This window comes from Anabrus simplex, chromosome 1 (assembly GCF_040414725.1).
Source record: "Anabrus simplex isolate iqAnaSimp1 chromosome 1, ASM4041472v1, whole genome shotgun sequence".
Lineage (NCBI taxonomy): Eukaryota > Metazoa > Arthropoda > Insecta > Orthoptera > Tettigoniidae > Anabrus > Anabrus simplex.
In genome coordinates, this window is record NC_090265.1 from 866,934,818 (window position 1) to 866,953,778 (window position 18,961).

Consider the following 18,961-nt stretch of genomic DNA (forward strand, 5'->3'; position numbering starts at 1 on the left):
TTAACACTCCTTTCCTGTTACTATCCAGAAGTTTGCTTTAGGATGATCAGCGTAAACTTCAACGTGTTTTTGCTTTTAAAGAGTGTCTAAGTGCAGAAGCTTTGTTCTCGTAATAGTTTACGAATTTAAAGATAAAAATTTCATTGTTCCGTACTGAAAAGTATCACAGTTAAAATTGAAATAATAAATAAAGAGGTTCAACCTATTCAATACAAAAGAATAAGAAATGCAGTGATTACATTCTTATTTAATAAGTAGAAGTGGTACCGGTTTCGACCCTAGTCCAGGTCATCATCAGCTGATTAAAACATGAAAAACAATGCATAGGAAAAAGAAAACAGAAGATCAAGTTCACTCCGGGTCAGTAGAAGAGGCGATATAAAAAAGACGGGGGTAGACACTGTAAAATTCAGAAGAAGTAAAATGTAAGTCACTTAAAAGAAACAGTGCGTAATTTTCTGAATATTGAATTATACTATATGTACCTATATATACTTACATTCCCGCAACTGAAGCAAATACTGGATCATTGAGCTATTTTTCATTTTACGTTGGCGTTTGAAACCACAGTGCCTGATGTTGAATATATCGGCTGATCACCGGGAGCTGGCAAGTTACTTCAATTGATCTACTAATCTTCAGCTTCAGCACGATTATGGATCTTCATATGTGTTCGATTGTGTTATGACTTTGTGCCTGACAGTGTATACAAGCTAGCACATTTAACCGTTCTCCGCTTTTCATAAACATTATAAGACTTTGCCTAACACTGTGTGTGCCATACTGCCGTTCAGTACCACTTCTACTTATTATTAAATAAGAATGTAATCACTGCATTTCTTATTCTTTTGTATTGAATAGGTTGAACCTCTTTATTTATTATTTCAATTTTAACTGTGACAGTTTACGAATTCGCCATTAGATGGTCACTGATCTGTATAACTGAAATCAGTCTTCTGATAAGATGGTTGGCGAGGAAGATGCCTAGGCTCTTTCACACATTGGTGTAACCATTGTAGAACAGTTTATACAGGTGCAGCCAATGTTTTTGCCCTATTCTCTGCTCCACTTTGTCTCCTACATAGCTATGATGTCCAATAGGCACTTTTCTGGAATACTGATTAGTTTTGGAGGTCTTTCCAGTGAGTGTACCAATGTTCCGCGTGCTAATTCTCAACTTTGGCAACATATTTCTCGTTTTTCATCTAGGACAGTGTCCCTAGATTTTGCCTCCCTTTTGCAGGGACAGGCACAGTGAGATGGCTTCTAGTGGCATTTCATCCACTGAGGGGACCATCACCCCACCTGAAGGAGTTCATCCGCCCAAAGTCACTGGCTGTGCGGTCTACTTAATACCATAGTGGAATGTCCCTCCCAGACATACAGCATGCAAACTTTACAGAAAAGTAGAAAGAGAGGTAACTTATAAAAAATGAATAAGAGCAGGCTACAAAAAAACAAGGAAAACAAAAATGAATCATATGAACAAAATTCTGAGATTAGAAGGATACACCTTGGAGGAGTCCTCAGTAAATTTTTTATGTCATGCCGTAACGCACCCCCTCCCCCCTTTCTTTTTCCACCACAAAATTTCTTATGTCCCCTTCACTCTTCCTTCTTTCCCTTTCACTACTTATCAGATTACATAAATTCTGTTAATAATAATAAAAATTGATTGATTGAGACAGTAAATGATGCTAGTTAAAACCGCTAAGGATGCTTGCTCTCAGTGCTTTCTTAGGAACTGTAGCATGTTTTTCTATGAATTTGACATTTACTTTCAATTGTTACTCGTGATGCTTAAAAAATCAATAGTTTTACTCACATATTATGGATTTTTTTGTCTGGAAGTGTCCTATGTTTAACAGGTTTCAAACTATTGTTGGCTAAAATATACAAGCAAAGAACACATGTGGCTGTTCCTGGTTATTCACAAGATTGTTAGTGAAACCTAGCTTTAGATAATCGTCTTGATATTTGCGCCCTTTTGTTAACTTTACCGATAAGAGCTGAAGCAGACAGGGAAAGTGAACATATGACTAATTTTGCATCATGTTCTTTATTCGGTATTTTTGTGAGAGAATAAGCATTTGATGAAACACTTTCATGGGATCGCTTTTTACCACTGTGAATCAGCCACTTGTCCATGATTATGACAATATATTTATCACTAAAACAGGAGTGGTGGTGTAAACAAGTTGTTAGGGAACCATTAAGTATCATAGGCCTAGCAGTTCATGATCGCAGTGGGCCAGATGAGCCTGTTGATCACTTATCTTGGAATCAAACTGGACAATAACCACACTTTTCAACACTGATTATCGCTTGAAGGTGAACGCTAAAAACCCAGCACTGTTCAAAAAGTAAATCACAAATGGAATTAAAAGCCTCCGAGCTTTACCTCTTAGAAGGGAATGTTCATCTTTTATTCATATACAAAATTCAGGTGATTCCATGATGCTAAATTCTGTTTTGACTCAACTGTCACTAGACATCACAGTATGATTCTCATCTTCTGTCAAAATTACTGGTTCAAACCAAGTGTACTAATGTCCCTTGTTATCCCATTACATCAAAAACAGAAATAAAAGAAGTCGTGTGCCATGACACAATCACCTCTCTCAATAATTTGATGATAGTGGTGGTTTATTGTTATGAGGGGAATTTTGGCTACACAACCATCCCAGAGGACCTGGAAATGTGCATGAAACCTCTCCCATACACACTGCATTGTATGCACATGCCTTTTCAAACAAACTGTAGCAAAGAATGATGGATCACATTCAGTCACTTATTAGTTTCTTCAAATTAACAGACTTCTAGATAATAACATAAATCTTACCTGATATTCAACAGTCTTAACTTTGGAAGTTGAATAGCAATATCAGCCACAGATTCCCAACTGGAAAGCAAATTGCGAGATAGATCCAGTTCTTCAATAAGGGGACAATGTGTCTGCAACTCACCAGGTGAACCCGCACCATTCACGCCATAGTCGTCAAGAATTACTCGTTTCAATTTTCCAAATTCACTGAAAGTCATACGTTATTTTCACTTGGCAAATGTGAAAAGATTACAATAAATTGGAGAAAAGTCCACAACTGGAATTAACAACAGAAGCGTAAAGAATGAAAATACTAGCACCAAATAAATACCACATCCATGCCTGCCAAATTTCAGAAATAAAAAATAGGAAGATTTTTTAAGATTCTTGGATTTCATCACATATATTGCACCACAGTCTAGGTCATAAAAAGACAGGATAGGAGGCATACATATCTACAGCTACAATGTGAACTGACTAATTTAAAATCGTAAACTAAGAAAATATAAAAATGGTTATAAGAAAATGTACCTAACCATTCTCAGTTATGACACATCACATAATAATACTTATATCACACTGACAGATGTAATAAAATGCATAATACTGTAGTTTCCTTTATTAGACTGTAAAATTAACGGAAATTTAATTTTATACGTATCTCTGAACACTTAGAGATAATGTTTGTTATGTTCTCTTGGCCATAACATGAAGAGAAAATACCAGAAACTGTCACCGACACAACTCCCTGAAAAACTTATACATTCAAGTAATTAAAATGACGACGTAAGAATGAACACAAATGCACTGAAATACACAAAACTACCATGTACAAAACAGATCAATATGTCCCATACATTTTTTAAATTTGCTAATGGCTTTAAGTCGCACTGACACAGATAGGTCTTATGGCGACGAAGGGACAGAAAAGGCCTAGGAGATGGAAGGAAGCAGCCGTGGCCTTAAGATACAGCCCCAGCATTTGCCTGGTGTGAAAATGGGAAAACTCGGAAAACCATCTTCAGGGCTGCCGACAGTGGGGTTCGAACCCACTATCTTGCAAATACTGGATACTGGCCGCACTTAAGTGACTGCAGCTATCGAGCTTGGTTTATACATTTTTACCATACCGGCTATGATAACAGAGATATTCATGAATTTGGATTTTTTTGTTGCTAAGTCCATATCAGTGCCATGTCACGAGAAAATGGGTACAAAGAATTTAATGAAAATAGTTATGTAAAGTCGGAGAATAAGGAACTACGGTCTACGCTAGAAATAATTTCGTAAGACGCCCTAATATCACAGTCAAAAGAAAACTAAATGTGAATGCCTACAACACAGAAAGCTCATAACACTGAACGACAATAACATTACATTGACCATTGTTTGTTGTGATGTGCTTTGTGTCTTCTGTTGCCAGTCATGTCCGATAGGTGGGATTACTGCTGTATACCGAATTTTTTAAATTTGCTTTACGTCGCACCGACGTAGATTGGTATTATGGCAATGATGGGATAGGAAAGGGTTGTCCGACTCGTTGGCCGAATGGTCAGCGTACTGGCCTTCGGTTCAGAGGGTCCCGGGTTCGATTCCCGGCCGGGTCGGGGATTTTAATCGCTTCTGATTAATTCTTCTGGCTCGGGGACTGGGTGTTTGTGTCCGTCCCAACACTCTCCTCTGCATATTCAGACAACACACTACACTATCAACCACCACAGAAACACGCAATAGTGATCACATCCCTCCATACAGGGTTGGCGTCAGGAAGGGCATCCGGCCGTAAAACAGGGCCAGGTCCACATGTGCGACGCAGTTCGCACCCGCGACCCCACAGGTGTGGGAAAAGCGGTAGGAAAAGAAGAAGAAGAAGAAGAAGAAGATGGGATAGGAAAGGGTTAGGAGTGGAAAGGAAGTGGCCCTGGCGTTAATTACGGTACAGCCCCAGCATTTGCATGGTGTGAAAATTGGAGACCAAGGAAAACCATCTTCAGGGCTGTCAACAGTGGTTTTCAAACGCATTACCTACCGAATGGAAACTCACAGATGGGCTCCCCTAATCGCACGGCCAACTCGCCCGGTCGAACCGAGTATAACAGCCTGCCTGAATTTTGGCGGGAAGTAGCTGGGGAGTTAATGAGCAGCGTGTATATTTAATGGAACAATGGCAGAGGAGTGTCCACGGCTGTCTGTGGCCTGATCATACCAGCACTGGAACTCTGGACTGTTAGATCGGCATCATAGTACTGATGGAAATAACAATAAGTTATTTTATTAATTTGACCACCTAATCAATACAATAAATCTTGTCTTTGTTGAATTACATTGACATGTTAATTAAAATGGGACGTTTCGCCTTACACGTAGGCACCATCAGCCATGGGTTTAACCATGAAATAAAATCAGGCACCTGATTTACATATAAATAAAATAAAACTAATTTATAAAAAGCTTTGAAGAGACCTGAGAAAAAATTAACATATGGTAAAAGACGAGTACAATGTTGGTTTTAAAGACTACGCTATGAGTGAGAAGTTTACATTTGGTGAAAGTATTTGCAATAGTGACATTGGAGGACTACTATTATAAGTAAAATGAATAAAGCAACGGTTTGTTATAGACAAGTGGTATAAATTGCTATAAAGTGATGTTGACCGACCAGCACTTAGAATTATCTAATAATGAGAATGAAGATCAAAATCGTATTTTTTAAAACATAATGTTGAATAAAATAATGTTGATAGATGGTCAAGTAACCTGTAATTATTTGTTTATGTAAGATAAAAGTAAGTCAATAGCATATGGTGGTGATATGGTTCACTATGATGAAGAAGTACGAGGTTGTAGTTGAAGGTTAATATGTAATGTTGATATTGGACCTCTATGGACCATCTCATTTGATATGATGCTATAACATTGTTAAGACATGTAGGTTTGTTGACATGCTGGTCGAAAAGGTAATGTGACAGTTGAATGTAGCTAACATGTTGAATATCGGATCAAAAGTAGAATCATTTGACGATGGTGAGGGTAACTTGTTATGTTATGAGCTAAAAGTTGTTAACGACTGTAGAGCTCTTACTACGCGTGTTATAGCTGTAGGTTTGGACAGACCTGTTTGTCCAACAGTTTGATCTGACCATAGAGCATTGTGCTGGCAAAGACAACATTATTGCAAACGCTTTGAGTCAAAATCCGGACCGTAGCGAGACCGTCATTCATCAAATCCAACTTGAGGATGAGGACGTGGAACTTTGGATAAATTAATGAACCTTGGAGAAGAACAGGAAAGGTACCAGGAGACAGGCAAATTGATAAGATTTTTCAAACGGGAAATCCAACCAGGTACAGCCGAATATGCTGAGCTGGAGAAGAAGACGGAGAAGCATAAACATTTTAATGGAATTTTACATAAGTTTGTTGAGGACAGCCATACACGATATAGAATTGTAGTACCACCCGCTTTGCAGGAAGAGTTGATATGGCTAGCCCACCGAGCCATTGGTCACGCGGGAATAGATAAGGTAGATAAGGTAGTGGGTACGTTGAAAGAAACGTTCACTTGGCCCAACCTGAGAAAGACAGTCTGCCGAGTCTTGATAACATGCGACACGTGCCAGAGAGTAAAGCACGATACTTTCTTGCTGAAACAATTACCACGACCTTTGTTGCCAAAGAAGCCGAAAGAGTTATTCGCTTTAGACTTCTATGGCACGTTGCCCCATGCAAGGCGTGGAATGCAACACATTCTAGTATGCGTTGATGTCTTTTCAAAATACATAAACCTATGTCCAGTTCAGAAGGCAAATACCCGGGCAGTCATTAATCAAATCAAGACTAAGATCATTCCGAAGATGGGAAAACTGGAATGCGTCCTGACGGATCACGGTTCACAATTCACTTCTGGGGCGTTCAAACACGACATCGATAGGTTAGGGGTGAAGCACCATCCGAGTTCAATCCGCCACCCCGAGTCCAACCGAGCTGAGCAGATCATGAGGGAAATAGGAAAATTCTGTTGAATTTACTGTTCCTGTCAACATTGGCAATGGGTGGATGTTCTTCTGATTATTGAAGAATGCGTCAATGGAACAGGCCATGAATCGACCGGCCAGAATCTGGGCGTGATCCATTTTGATGAAATACCAAAGAAAACCTGGCACGATGCAATTCAATGCCCACAAGACCCTCGTTTGTCCGCTGAACTCTGTATCTAGACGACTGTCGAATACCTGAAGGAGCAGGCAGAGAAAAGATTACGTAGACTCCGTGGGAAGAAATATCACCGACCATTAAGGGTAGGCGAACTAGTTCTCGTGAAGTGGCCGGCAATATCAGATCAGGATTTTATAATTTTAAATATCAGATCCTGCCAACAAGGTATATCACAAGTTCACGGAGCTATATATCGGGCCTTATAGAGTTGTAGAAAATCTGGAGAACAACTCTTATAAAGTCCAGAGTATGGATGGAGTAACTGAAACGGTGAATAATGCCGCCAACTTAAAATTGTGTATCACCCACCAGGAAGTAGCAGAGTAGATGTGGAACAACCAGATGGGAATGCTGAGGAAGAAGAGGATGACCAGGACAACGAAGATGATGACAACCCACAGGACGAGGAAGAGGAAACTCCTGTTGATGCAGAGGTCCAGGTGATTACAACTGAAGAGCAAGGAGATCAGAGCAAACCATGGTGCGAAGAATGTCAGGAATTGTACCAGCGACGTGAAGTTTTAGGGCAAATTTGTTTCATTCTCGAACGAGAGATTCATTTGTTGAAAATGGAATGTCAAAACCAAAGGAGAGTTGAAGGAGTTGACTCTTAAATTCAGTAATGGATCAAGAAATTCGGAACCCGTTCCAAATTTCTAGAACACAACAAAGGTGCAAATGTGACCGTATCAGCGCTATGAATATTTATTCTGAATTTAATATATGGGAAGAAGACATGCTTCGAGCTTCTTTGTCCTTGTGGGAGATAGGTTGCATCATATTGCTCAACATACCCGACTGGATGGGCCCGAATTCAAGAGTTCCGTGGCTAAAGGAACTCCCAAAGTGAGAGAGCATGGCTAGGAAAGACAAGGAAGAAAAATATATCTAGTTAACACCGCCCCTAAAACAAATGCCCGATCACAGTAGTGCCAACGTGAGAAGGTGATTTTGGAAGAATTTTTGGTAAAATGTTGCCTAAATTATACATAGAAAACATGTCAAAGCAAAATTGAGAATATTTAGTCCTTAGCAAAATTATAAGTCAGATTAATAAAACATTATGAAATTACGCCACCAAGCATTATGTAATCGGCTGGAGCGTACCCACGCTAGCAGTGAACTAATGCGCCCAATAGGGATTCCCCGCTGGAGGCCTGATTTAGATCGCAGATTATAATTAATCTACCGATTGGTTTGGGTTCCGCATCACAGCAAATAATATAGATTGTTGGGTCACACAATCTATCACATCGCTATTACCGTAGGTCTTGTAGATCATGAGATCTAGAAATTGGAGTGGGAACCTTCCCTCCGTTCCTGTTCACCTCCCACCCTGGGTGAAACCATTTAAGCATCCGCCTGTGCACGTGGAGGGGATAGTCATCGTCAAGTCTTTGGGGCAGTTACATGGTCGATCTGTGGTCGGACTTTGCCTTTGTTTGTATGTGAAACCATGCAAGTAAACAAGAGTACGGAAATTAACCTCTTAACTGGGTTTGATGCCTAAAGGCGACAACAGCTGTCGCATGAGTATTGGGTTTAACGCCTTTAGGCGTTCTTGTACTTCTAAATGTGTTCTTACATAGGGTTAGCTGCCTATAGGTGTCTGGCTATTCTTAATCACTTCTGACATCTACTATTGTAATTTAAAACTAATTCCATTCATATTAGATGCGATTATTGCTGTCCTATTCATTTTTATCCGGTCTCACGCCAGTCGGGTAGTTCGCGCCTAGGCGGCAGTCCGACAGCTGTCTCGTGTTACGTCGTACTGTCCGCGCCAAATTCTTCGTAAAGAATTTTTTTTGTGTATATGACATTGAAATGACTAAATTTGGGAGTTGTTGTTGTTGTTGTCATTACGATACAGTTGTTCTGCGAACTCCACTGTCCATGTTATGATAACTTTTTGTAAATTGGTCTGTATATGGTGGTAAACTGTTCCGTGTGACGTGAACATGGCTTGGTTAGGAAAGACGTTGAATTATCTGAGAACCCGCCGACCGGAAGTAGGAATCACTCAAGAAAATGTTGTGTTGTGTGCTTGTCAAACCAGAGGCGACAGGAAACTGTTTACTGCTATGAGGAATGTGACTCGGCACTTTGTGCAAGCACATGCTTCCGTATTTACCACACTGTGCGCGATTTCTGAATGATCTATGAACCAGAAAGTATGTAGAACCTACTGATGCATATCTGAAAACTTGAAAAATGTCATCATAATAATGAAAGGAACACTTTTTATACGCACTTTTGTATAAACACACTGTGTATATATGTAAATATTTGCGGGTTTACAAGAAAAACGGTAATAACATATTGCTATTGAATTTCTACTATATCACTAATAATTGAAATAAATCAAGTAAAATATATTTTTTTGTTGAGTATTTACATCTGCCGCATGCTACTGTACCCATTCCAAAAGTGCACGTTGCGCTGAATAATTACCCACTGGCTGGTTGACATTATGAAACTATTCCCCAGTTAAGGGATTAAGTATCTTTAATAGCACATTAACAGCGCAAAACTTTGAAAAACGGTGGTACCGTTCAAATTACGGGACGTGAACAGTGTTCCTGCAACATAAGACATTTTAATTTCCTGTTCACAAGAAAACCTGTTCTGGGTATTTCCGATGTTGTATCGTACATTAGCTTACCTCCAGATTCCACCAGTCCTGCTACTCTGCCCTTGACTACCCATGGCTCCTGAATAAGGGCCACGTCAATAGCCTCGGACTTAAACTTCCTGGCGAAATTGGCCACAGCTGCTTTTTTATGCAGAAGATTGGACTGAAGGACCTTCAGCTCCATCTTTATCAACATTGGGTTTTGTTTTTCCCCTGATGACTTGAAACTTGATCAGCCCAAGTCCAAGCTTAGCCTTAAGGCTTCTCTTTTTGAGCTCTTCAAAGTGTCTTTCACCAAGGGCTAAAATGCCTGTCCTTCCTGACTTATCGATTGAAGTGGCATTCAGCACTCTCCACTCTCGTGTTAAAAGTTTGGTATCGTGCTGATTGATTCTGACAGCAGTCTGCTCTACTGGAGCTTCTGTTAGACATTTACTGAAAATGATACAGCAACTCCAAATTGAACTGTGCTTGGTGCAATAAGAGGCACCGCTGCAACCTAGGAATCTGACACATCATATAAAGAATTGTTTTAACAGAGTCTGGAGATGCAGCAATGCTAGTAATAACATAGAAAATTAAAAGTTTTAGTTTAACAGTTCCATCTTTTGAATAGGCTACAAAATTTTTTGCAATTTGGTTTACATTACAAATGAAACTTTTATTTGGTACTAGTTTTGACCTAAAGTCAAGGTCATCATCAGCCAATAACACAAATTGCACAACATATCAAATGGTCCATAAACAATGTACATATGCCGGAAAAGTAGTCAGAATGGTGATAAAATTTTCAATTATGCATAAAATGCATTGAAATAAGACACTTAACTGCCACTGAAGGATGATTCAAGTTGATTAATCTGGATGTTGAAGATTCTTAAAACTTGCATATCATTCGTTACAAAGTTCTGATACCTATAAGTCATTATATGGTAGCAGTGGGATTTAGAAATTAAGTAATGCACATAATGCAAATAATGTAGAAACATGTTACATTGGTGCCATTCATAAAGCTTCTAGTTTGATGTCCTTAAAAACTTAAGGCGAACTATGTTTTAAGACAATCTTTAAAACAACTGTGTTTCAAATACGTTGTTCTACACGCGATATGGCTGAAGATGACCTTTAAATAGGTGTCCCATTAAATGTTTGTTTAATAAACACTATTTAATTTGTATTGGAAAGGTGGATTTAACTCACTTATTTTAATTTGGTTTACACCTGTAGATATCCATAAATGCAGCAAAATTTCCTGTTATTTATTTTTATTCTTTCTGTTGTGGAACTTTTGGCACTATCCGGGCAATAGCTTACCTAACCTAAATGATCCGGTCTCTCTTATCTCATTTACAGCTGTTTAAATAAATCCTGACGTGATAAATGTAGAGACAGGCATGAAATACACTTAAAAATAAGGGACTAGTTTTTAACAGCAGCAGTTATCAAAAGAATGCTTCCAGTCACTATGTATTACATTCGGAAATACAACTCATAACATACGCTAGTTATGAGCTGGTGGTTTGGCAGGCTTTCAACAACACGGCTTTATTCAGAAGAAGTGGCTTCTGCTACACATACACCAGCTGGGAATATCAGAGACCATCTCCAGAAACCATTTGGGAATAGCTTCACACACTTTGGACTCCATAGTTGGGAACAAAACTATTTTTAAAAGGTTCAAAAAGACGGGACCTCGGATGCTCTCGGTCTCGACTGCAGTGCATGGCTGACAAGATGGCAGTGAAGATGACGTCACTTGGAATGATGATATGTCGGTTAATGGTTATGAATTTCATGTTTTTGGTCCGTATTGAACTGAGAATAATATATAAGTAATAATAATAACAACGTAAACGTTTCCACCTTTTCAATAGTAAAATATATTCACAAAATTATAAATTACACGGTACTAGTTTCGACCCATCTAGGGGTCATCATCAGCCGTGTTGGAGCAAAGATCACTTTTGGCGAAATCCTAAGAAAATGTTATTTTAAAGAATAACAAGTGAAATGAGATGTTATTATGGTAATAGTTAATAATACAAGGAATAGACATACTAAGAGGTTTTTAAAAAGAATAAAGTATAAATGGGGTGTTGTAAAAATTATATATCGGTAGCAGGGAAGTTAGCCGTGATCAAACAGCAGAAGACAATTAAAATGAAAGCAGTGATCAGGTTTACTGTGCGGTAGGCCTATTGCTCAACCTACAGAGACAAATGACTGGCCATTGAGTTAGTTTGTATCAATATTGCATAATGTGGTCCGTGCAAATATTGGTATAATCATATGTGTATATTTCCGCCCTGACTGCAGTCCAATAGACATACTTGACAGCCTGCAAAGTGCCTTCAACATAATCCCGCAAGGGGAAAGCATTATCCTTGCAGGAGATCTAAACTGCCCAATTGATAGAGCGAGTAGGAAAACAGAATTAATACTGAACTACCTAAATGAAGAGGGTATGACCCTAGTAAATGATCGAAATATGCAGACATACCTATGTCACAATGATGGAAGTGCAATTGATTTAGTGCTAATACGAGGATTTGAAGCAAAGGCACAAAACTTACTAACGTATACAGACGGCTCGATAATGCGGAAACATATACCAGTGATTACAGAATTAAGATTTAAAAACTTAAAGACGATACAGAATGAACAAAAAGGGGCTAAGAGAACAATAGACACCAATATCTTGGAGGATAATACAGGAGTAATACAAGATATACTGAGGGAAATCAGAGAAGGAGAAATAGATGTGGCATTATCCCTAATACAGAACTACATCAAAGGAGCGACAGTGAATGCAACAATCACAGGTAGTGCGAAAAAATGGTTTGACAGAGATTGTTACCAAACAAGACAGCTAACTTTGGAGAAACTAAGAAAAGCAAGGCAGACTAAGGAGATAACTGACCTAGCAGATTATCAGAATGCTAGAAAGGAATATAAATTTCTAATAAAACAAAAAAGAGTTGAATACGAGGACAGGCAAAATCTTGAACTAATAAAGCAAATTGAAGAAGATCCGTATAAAGCTCTCCGCACAAGACAATCGCGCTTTCCAACGGACATACCGATAGAGGTTTGGGAAGCACACTTGGAACAAACACTACGCTACAATAATACAACACCTACAACCATTACAGATGATGAAATAGAGCAGTGCACGCCCTTCTCAATAGCTGAAGTAAAGAAGGTTATTGAGGCCACGAGGAACCATAGAGCTGCAGGTCCGGATGGAATTTTCAATGAACATCTGAAAGCCTCAGCACCACACCTATTGCTAGTATGGACAGAGCTGGTGAACAAATGTCTAGAGACAGGGAAGATTCTATCATCTTGGAGGAAGTGAACCATAAAGATGCTCTATAAAGGAAAAGGAGAGGTGAATAGACCTGAGTCCTACAGAGGAATTGCACTGGAACAAGTAGGTTTTAAACTGCTTACGAGATTGCTGACCCAACGCATAGGCACAACAGTAGATCCGCTTTTGCCGGAAGAACAAGATGGCTTTAGATCAGGCAGATCAACTTTGATGGCAGCTGAAAATCTACTTCACGACATCCATCGAGCAATTGCCGAACATCGAGGGAAGATGTATGTAGTTTTCATTGACTATACCAAGGCCTTTGACAGAGTAAACAGGACAAAGATGCTGAAGAAGCTGGAAGCTTTAACTGGAAGAACATGGCTGACAAGACTAGCAGTAAATATGTTAACAGAAAATTTCGTACAAATAAATGACAACCTTTGCACATCCAAACGGATCAGCCAAACAATTGGAATGCTTCAGGGCGACCCACTGAGTCCATTACTATTCAATGTCCTAACGCATGATGTGACAGCCAAGATCAAGAGATGCACTAAGAGTGTAAACGCATACATATATGCCGATGACATGGCATTGGCCTCAGAGAATAGAGATGAATTGCAGAGTGCGATGGATCTCATCACAGAATGGGCAGATGAGAATGAAATGGCGCTAAATATAAACAAAACTGAGTTAGTAGTATTCAGAAAAGGTGGTAAATTAACAAAACAGGACTTTATACAATGCAAAGGACAGAGGCTCAGGAATAGCAATGCCTACAAATACCTCGGAATCACAATTCAAGTAACTGGAACGTCTTTCTCGATACACCTGAGGGAAAGAATAGCCGCGGCAATTGGGAACATCAACGACATCAAGCAACTACCACGCCTGTCCCTGGAGACAGCCATGCGACTTTTCGTAATCAAGGTTATGCCTGTAGCCACATATGGTCTGGAGTTAATATGGGAGTTCCTCTCGAAGAAACAACTGCAAGAATTGGAAAGTCTGAAAGCAAGGTTCCTCAAGCGAGTTCTAAGCGTCTCGAAATACACTCCATCTCGACTAGTCTATGTATTGGCGAGGGAAACGTTATTAGTGGAGGATGTAAGACTTCACCTACTGCTACCATCCACAAGTTATCGAGAACTCTTACAAGAACTGAAAGAAAAAAGAGCAGATATTGGGATGGATTTCTACGGGACAGATGCCATGATCAACCGTGAATGGACACGCACAGGATATGACTTACGGGATACAGTTACGAGGTTTGCCATACATGGGTTTTATCATAAAGTATGCCAGACCTTGAATTATCATGAACCAGGCCCGGACTGCGTGTGTAGACTCTGTGACCAACACTGTGAGAAGTATCATGCTTTACAGTGCAAGCGTAGGCAACAAACGATCACCCAGCTTGCTAATGAATAGTGGAAATGACAATTAAAAGTGCAAAAAACATTGTGACAATAAGTGGAAAGATATTTTATTCTATTTATTTCTTATATGGCCATTGGCAACAATAAAATTCTTATTTACTATAATGTAAGATACCCTTATCCCTTTTCTCTACAGGGTCGAGTATGAAGTGAGACGAATCTTCGTAGTGAGTTTTTACGACTGTATGCCCTCCCTAACGTCGACCTCATCAGAGGAATTAATGAGATTAAACTAATGACATGATATCAGTTACTAAAATGGATATTTACTTTATATGTAGGCCTAAAAGTCGTGTTCACCATTTATTGACTTTTTACATTTAGAAATACTGCTATTCCAAAGAAAATAGCCAGTACAACTCAAATGCATTCATAAATTTGTTAAAGAACAGTTTAGAATGTTTATAGCTCTTTATAGCCTAGAAGTCATGAGATCACTGCACAAAATTTGAGGTTATTGCATATTGGACCCCCTGCACTTTTTTTTTTTGCTGTAAAAGTGGAGAGAAAAAGAGGTCTAATATGTGAGTATTGGCTTCTTCTTGGCCCGTGTTGAACATGAACTCTTCATCACCAACACACAATTCCGTGTACCAACCAGATATAAGACTACATGGACGCACCCACGTTCAAAGCACTGCCACCTCATTGACTACGCCATAACCCGACAACGTGACAAGAAAGACAATCTTATCACAAAGACAGCTAGAAACATCGATGACTGTTGGATGGATCATAGACTTCTTATCAGCCAACTCAGAATTTTGGTGCGCCAGAAACCACATAATCGTTTCACAAACCCTTCTAGGAAGAAATTTAATACCTCCAAACTTCAAAATGAAACTGTTGTTAAAAGAATTCCAAAATGCCATAACAGAGCAGCTGACTTCCAATCCAATCAACACCAAGGATGTGGAGTTGGAATGGGCCACACTTCAAACTATCATGAAAGATATAGCAGAAAAAACAATTGGCTATGAGAAAAGGAAGAGAAATGACTGGTTTGATGAAAATAATGAAAACATTCTGAAACTAATTACAAAAAAAAAAAAAAAAAAAAAAAAGGAAGCCTACCTATTGCTTACACAAGACCCTTCCTCTGTAGTGAAGACAGTACGTTTCTAAGAGCTTAAGATGAAATGTCAGGCTGATATAACAATTAAAATTGAAATAACTGATAAGGAGATTCCACCTATTCAATACCAAAGAATAAGAAATGTAGTGAATTACATTCTCATTTAATAATAATTAGAAATGGTACCGGTTTCGACCTTAGTCCAGGTCATCATCAGCCGATTAAGAAATGGAAAACAATGCATAGGATCAGTAGAAGAGGCAATATGAAAAGGAAATGAACGGGGGTAGACACTGTAAAACTTAGAAGAAGTAAAATACAAGTCATTTAAAAGAAAAACAGTGCGCAATTCTCTTAGCGGCAGCAAGGCACACGTAGTGCTAGGCAAAGTCGCACAATGATTACGAATAGCGGAGAACTGTTCAAAGCCAGTTATTTAAACACTGTCAGGCATAAAGTCACATCACAATCAAACACATACGAAGGTCCATATTCGTGTAGGAGTTGAAGACGAGCAGATTCATTGTAGCAACTTGCCAGCTCCCAGTGATCGTCTTCAACTCCTATCTTCCATGAATTCACCAAAGCCCTCAAAAGTATGAAACCCAGAAAATCTCCCAGATAAGATAACATCCCTCTAGAACTTATTCAAAGTGGAGGAGTATCTTTGAAGACCAGGATTTTCTCACTAATTCTAGTAATTTGGAAAACACAGAGGGTACCTGCTGACATGAAAAATGCCACCGTAGTAACCATTTTCAAGAAAGGTGATGAGGTATCTGTGGCAATTATCGTGGCATTTCCATACTATCCATAGCAGTAAAAGTTCTGGCAAGGGTTTTGTTGAACCGTCTTCAGACTGTCTCTGAAATGGTACTCCCCGAGTCTCAATCTAGGTTTCGGGCCTCAAGAGGTACCATTGACACGATCTTTTGTGCTAGACAAGTCCAAGAGAAATGCAGAGAACAATAAATCCTGCTTCTTTTAGTATTTTACGATCTGGAAAAGGCGGAAAAGGCCTTTGATTTTGTTCCTAGAGAAGCTATGTGGATGGTATTACGGCACTTTGGCTGTCCTGACCATTCTGTAGGCTTAATCCAGGCTCTTCATGATGGAATGGTTGGACGAGTTCTTCACCAGAATAAGCTATCAGAAGAATTTCCTATCACAAATGGGCTTAAGGAAGGCTGCATGCTTGCCCCCACCCTATTCGCTCTGCACTTGGCAGCCATGCTTCAAGAGACTTCTACTATCGACCATGTAGGTGTTGAAATTAAGTTTCAGTATGATGGTGGACTGTTCAGCCAAACCAGGCTACGTTCTCAGAGATTGACTCATAATACTCGGTTAATGGAGCTTCAACATGCTGATGACAATGCAACAGCTGCCCATACACCTGAGGAGCTTCAAACATCCATCAACTGTTTTAAGGAAGCTTATGAACACCCATAAGACTAAAGTACTTGTGTAGCTGGCACCAGGTGGTACTGTCCCTGAACTAAATGTCACCATAGCAGGAACACCTCTTGAACAAGTAGACCAATTCACCTACCTTGGTAGTATTCTGACTACATACTGCAACTCAGAAAAGGAAGTGGAAAATAGAATATGCTCTGCCCATGTAGCTTACGGCTGTCTCTCCCACTGAGTCTTCTTGAATAAGGATCTCAAAATATATACCAAACTAATGGTGCACCAAGCTGTAGTCATAACAACATTACTACATGGATCTGAAACCTGGACACTTTATCGTTGCGACATAAAGAAACTGGAACGCTTCCATCAGCAGAAACTTAGATCCATCATGAACATCAAATGGGATGACTACATAAGCAATGGAGCAGTTCTTGACAAGGCACATATGAACAGCATAGAAGCCTCCATCATCACTCATCGGTTTAGATGGGTTGGTCACATCCAACCAGCATATGAATAAGACTGCCCAAACAACTTCTCTACGGCCATGGCAAAAGGCCTCAAGGTGCTCCATTGAAACATTAAAGACTGGCTTAAGAAGACTATGAATAGCACCAACTTAAATGCTAACACCTGGACAACAACTGCACAAATCCGTGTTATCTGGCGCAAAGCCACTGCAGAAGGTGTCTCACTGTTTGAGCAGGCACGTCGCAGACAAGAAATTGAAACAAATGAAAAGCGGAAACTACGTCAGATCCAATAACGTCCACCACCCACCTTTAGATGCGACTTGTGTGGCTGCATGTTTCATGCAAAGATTGGCTTGATTGGTCTTCAGCGACATCTCCACAAAGCCAGCAGACTTTACGAGGAAGTGCAGGAGAAAAACGCATTCTCAGAAACGAGCAGCGGTCAACAATCAACAGGACCACTAATAACAAATATTTGAGAATTAAATTTTAGGCTTTCCCCTAAACTACCATTTCACTCAGTGTGAATAAAATGATTTATAGTCTAGATTGTAGTGGCTCATTCCCTGACTTTACATACTGATTTTCATTAAATTCTCTTCAGCTGTTTTCTTGTGATGCACGTACATACATACATACAGACAGACAGACAGAAATTATGGAAAATTAAAAAGTGCATTTCCTTATTACTGTGGACATGACCAATACAAAAATACCATTCTTTTTAAATTATGGGCAATATACAGACAAAACTCTTTTATGGCCACGATGGGACAGGAAAGAGCTAGGAGTGGGAAGAAAGCGGCCGTGGCCTTAATTAAGGTACAGCCCCAGCATTTGCCTGGTGTGAAAATGGGAAACCACAGAAAACCATCTTCAGACCTGGGTTTGAACACACTATCTCCCGAATACTGGATGCTGGCAACACTTAAGCGACTTCAGCTATCGAGCTCGGTAGAATAATAAGTTATGATGTGTCGTGTGGTGAGAACGGTGAATCCTCACGGCCATTATTCTTGGCTGTCTAGACCAGGATAAAAATCATATATCAGAATATTAATGAAAGTATTAGTCGCTTAGCAACCTGTATAGAATGTATTGCAGGTTAGGGTAAGCCTTCGCCTGCAATTATTGGAGTGATTATTTGATGATTTGATTTTATGATTATTCAAAATTGGCTGAACTTGGAGACCTATCAATGTCTCATGATTCACCAGCAGGTAATTCCGGAGAGAATAAAACAAAAATGAACCAAATTGGTCCAGTAAAATGGACGGACTGATTTGCCAAAGCTGTTTTTAGTAAACGCTTTTAATATATAGGTATGGTCTGTTTTCTTTAAATTATGGCTTCTTCTGTAGCTTCAGGATCAATGTCCAACAACTTAGTGTGTATAGTAACTGTTCATAAGCAACACCATTTTGTTTTTATCCCTGTACTCTTTACTTTATATTTACCACAAGCACGAATTAGAATGATATACAGGATGAATTTGATTCAAAATGCTTGAGGTATGATTCTCAAGTCCGATATGATGTCCTGCAAGCAAAGTGCACAGTTAGAGCAAA

The 18,961-nt window shown here is 39.3% G+C and overlaps 1 protein-coding gene across 4 annotated transcripts in view; it reads right to left on the minus strand.

Moving 5' to 3' along the window:
* Positions 1–18,961, minus strand: part of Tbce (Tubulin-binding cofactor E) — a 304,725-nt gene that overhangs the window by 228,965 nt on the left and 56,799 nt on the right. For 3 of the 4 annotated variants that reach the window (XM_067136490.2, XM_067136489.2, XM_067136487.2), the window contains one exon: positions 2,843–3,031. The exons of the other annotated variant lie outside the window; for it this stretch is intronic. In XM_067136490.2, the coding sequence (XP_066992591.1) occupies positions 2,843–3,031 (189 nt within the window). The remainder of the gene's footprint in view (positions 1–2,842; positions 3,032–18,961) is intronic. 4 annotated transcript variants of the gene reach the window in all.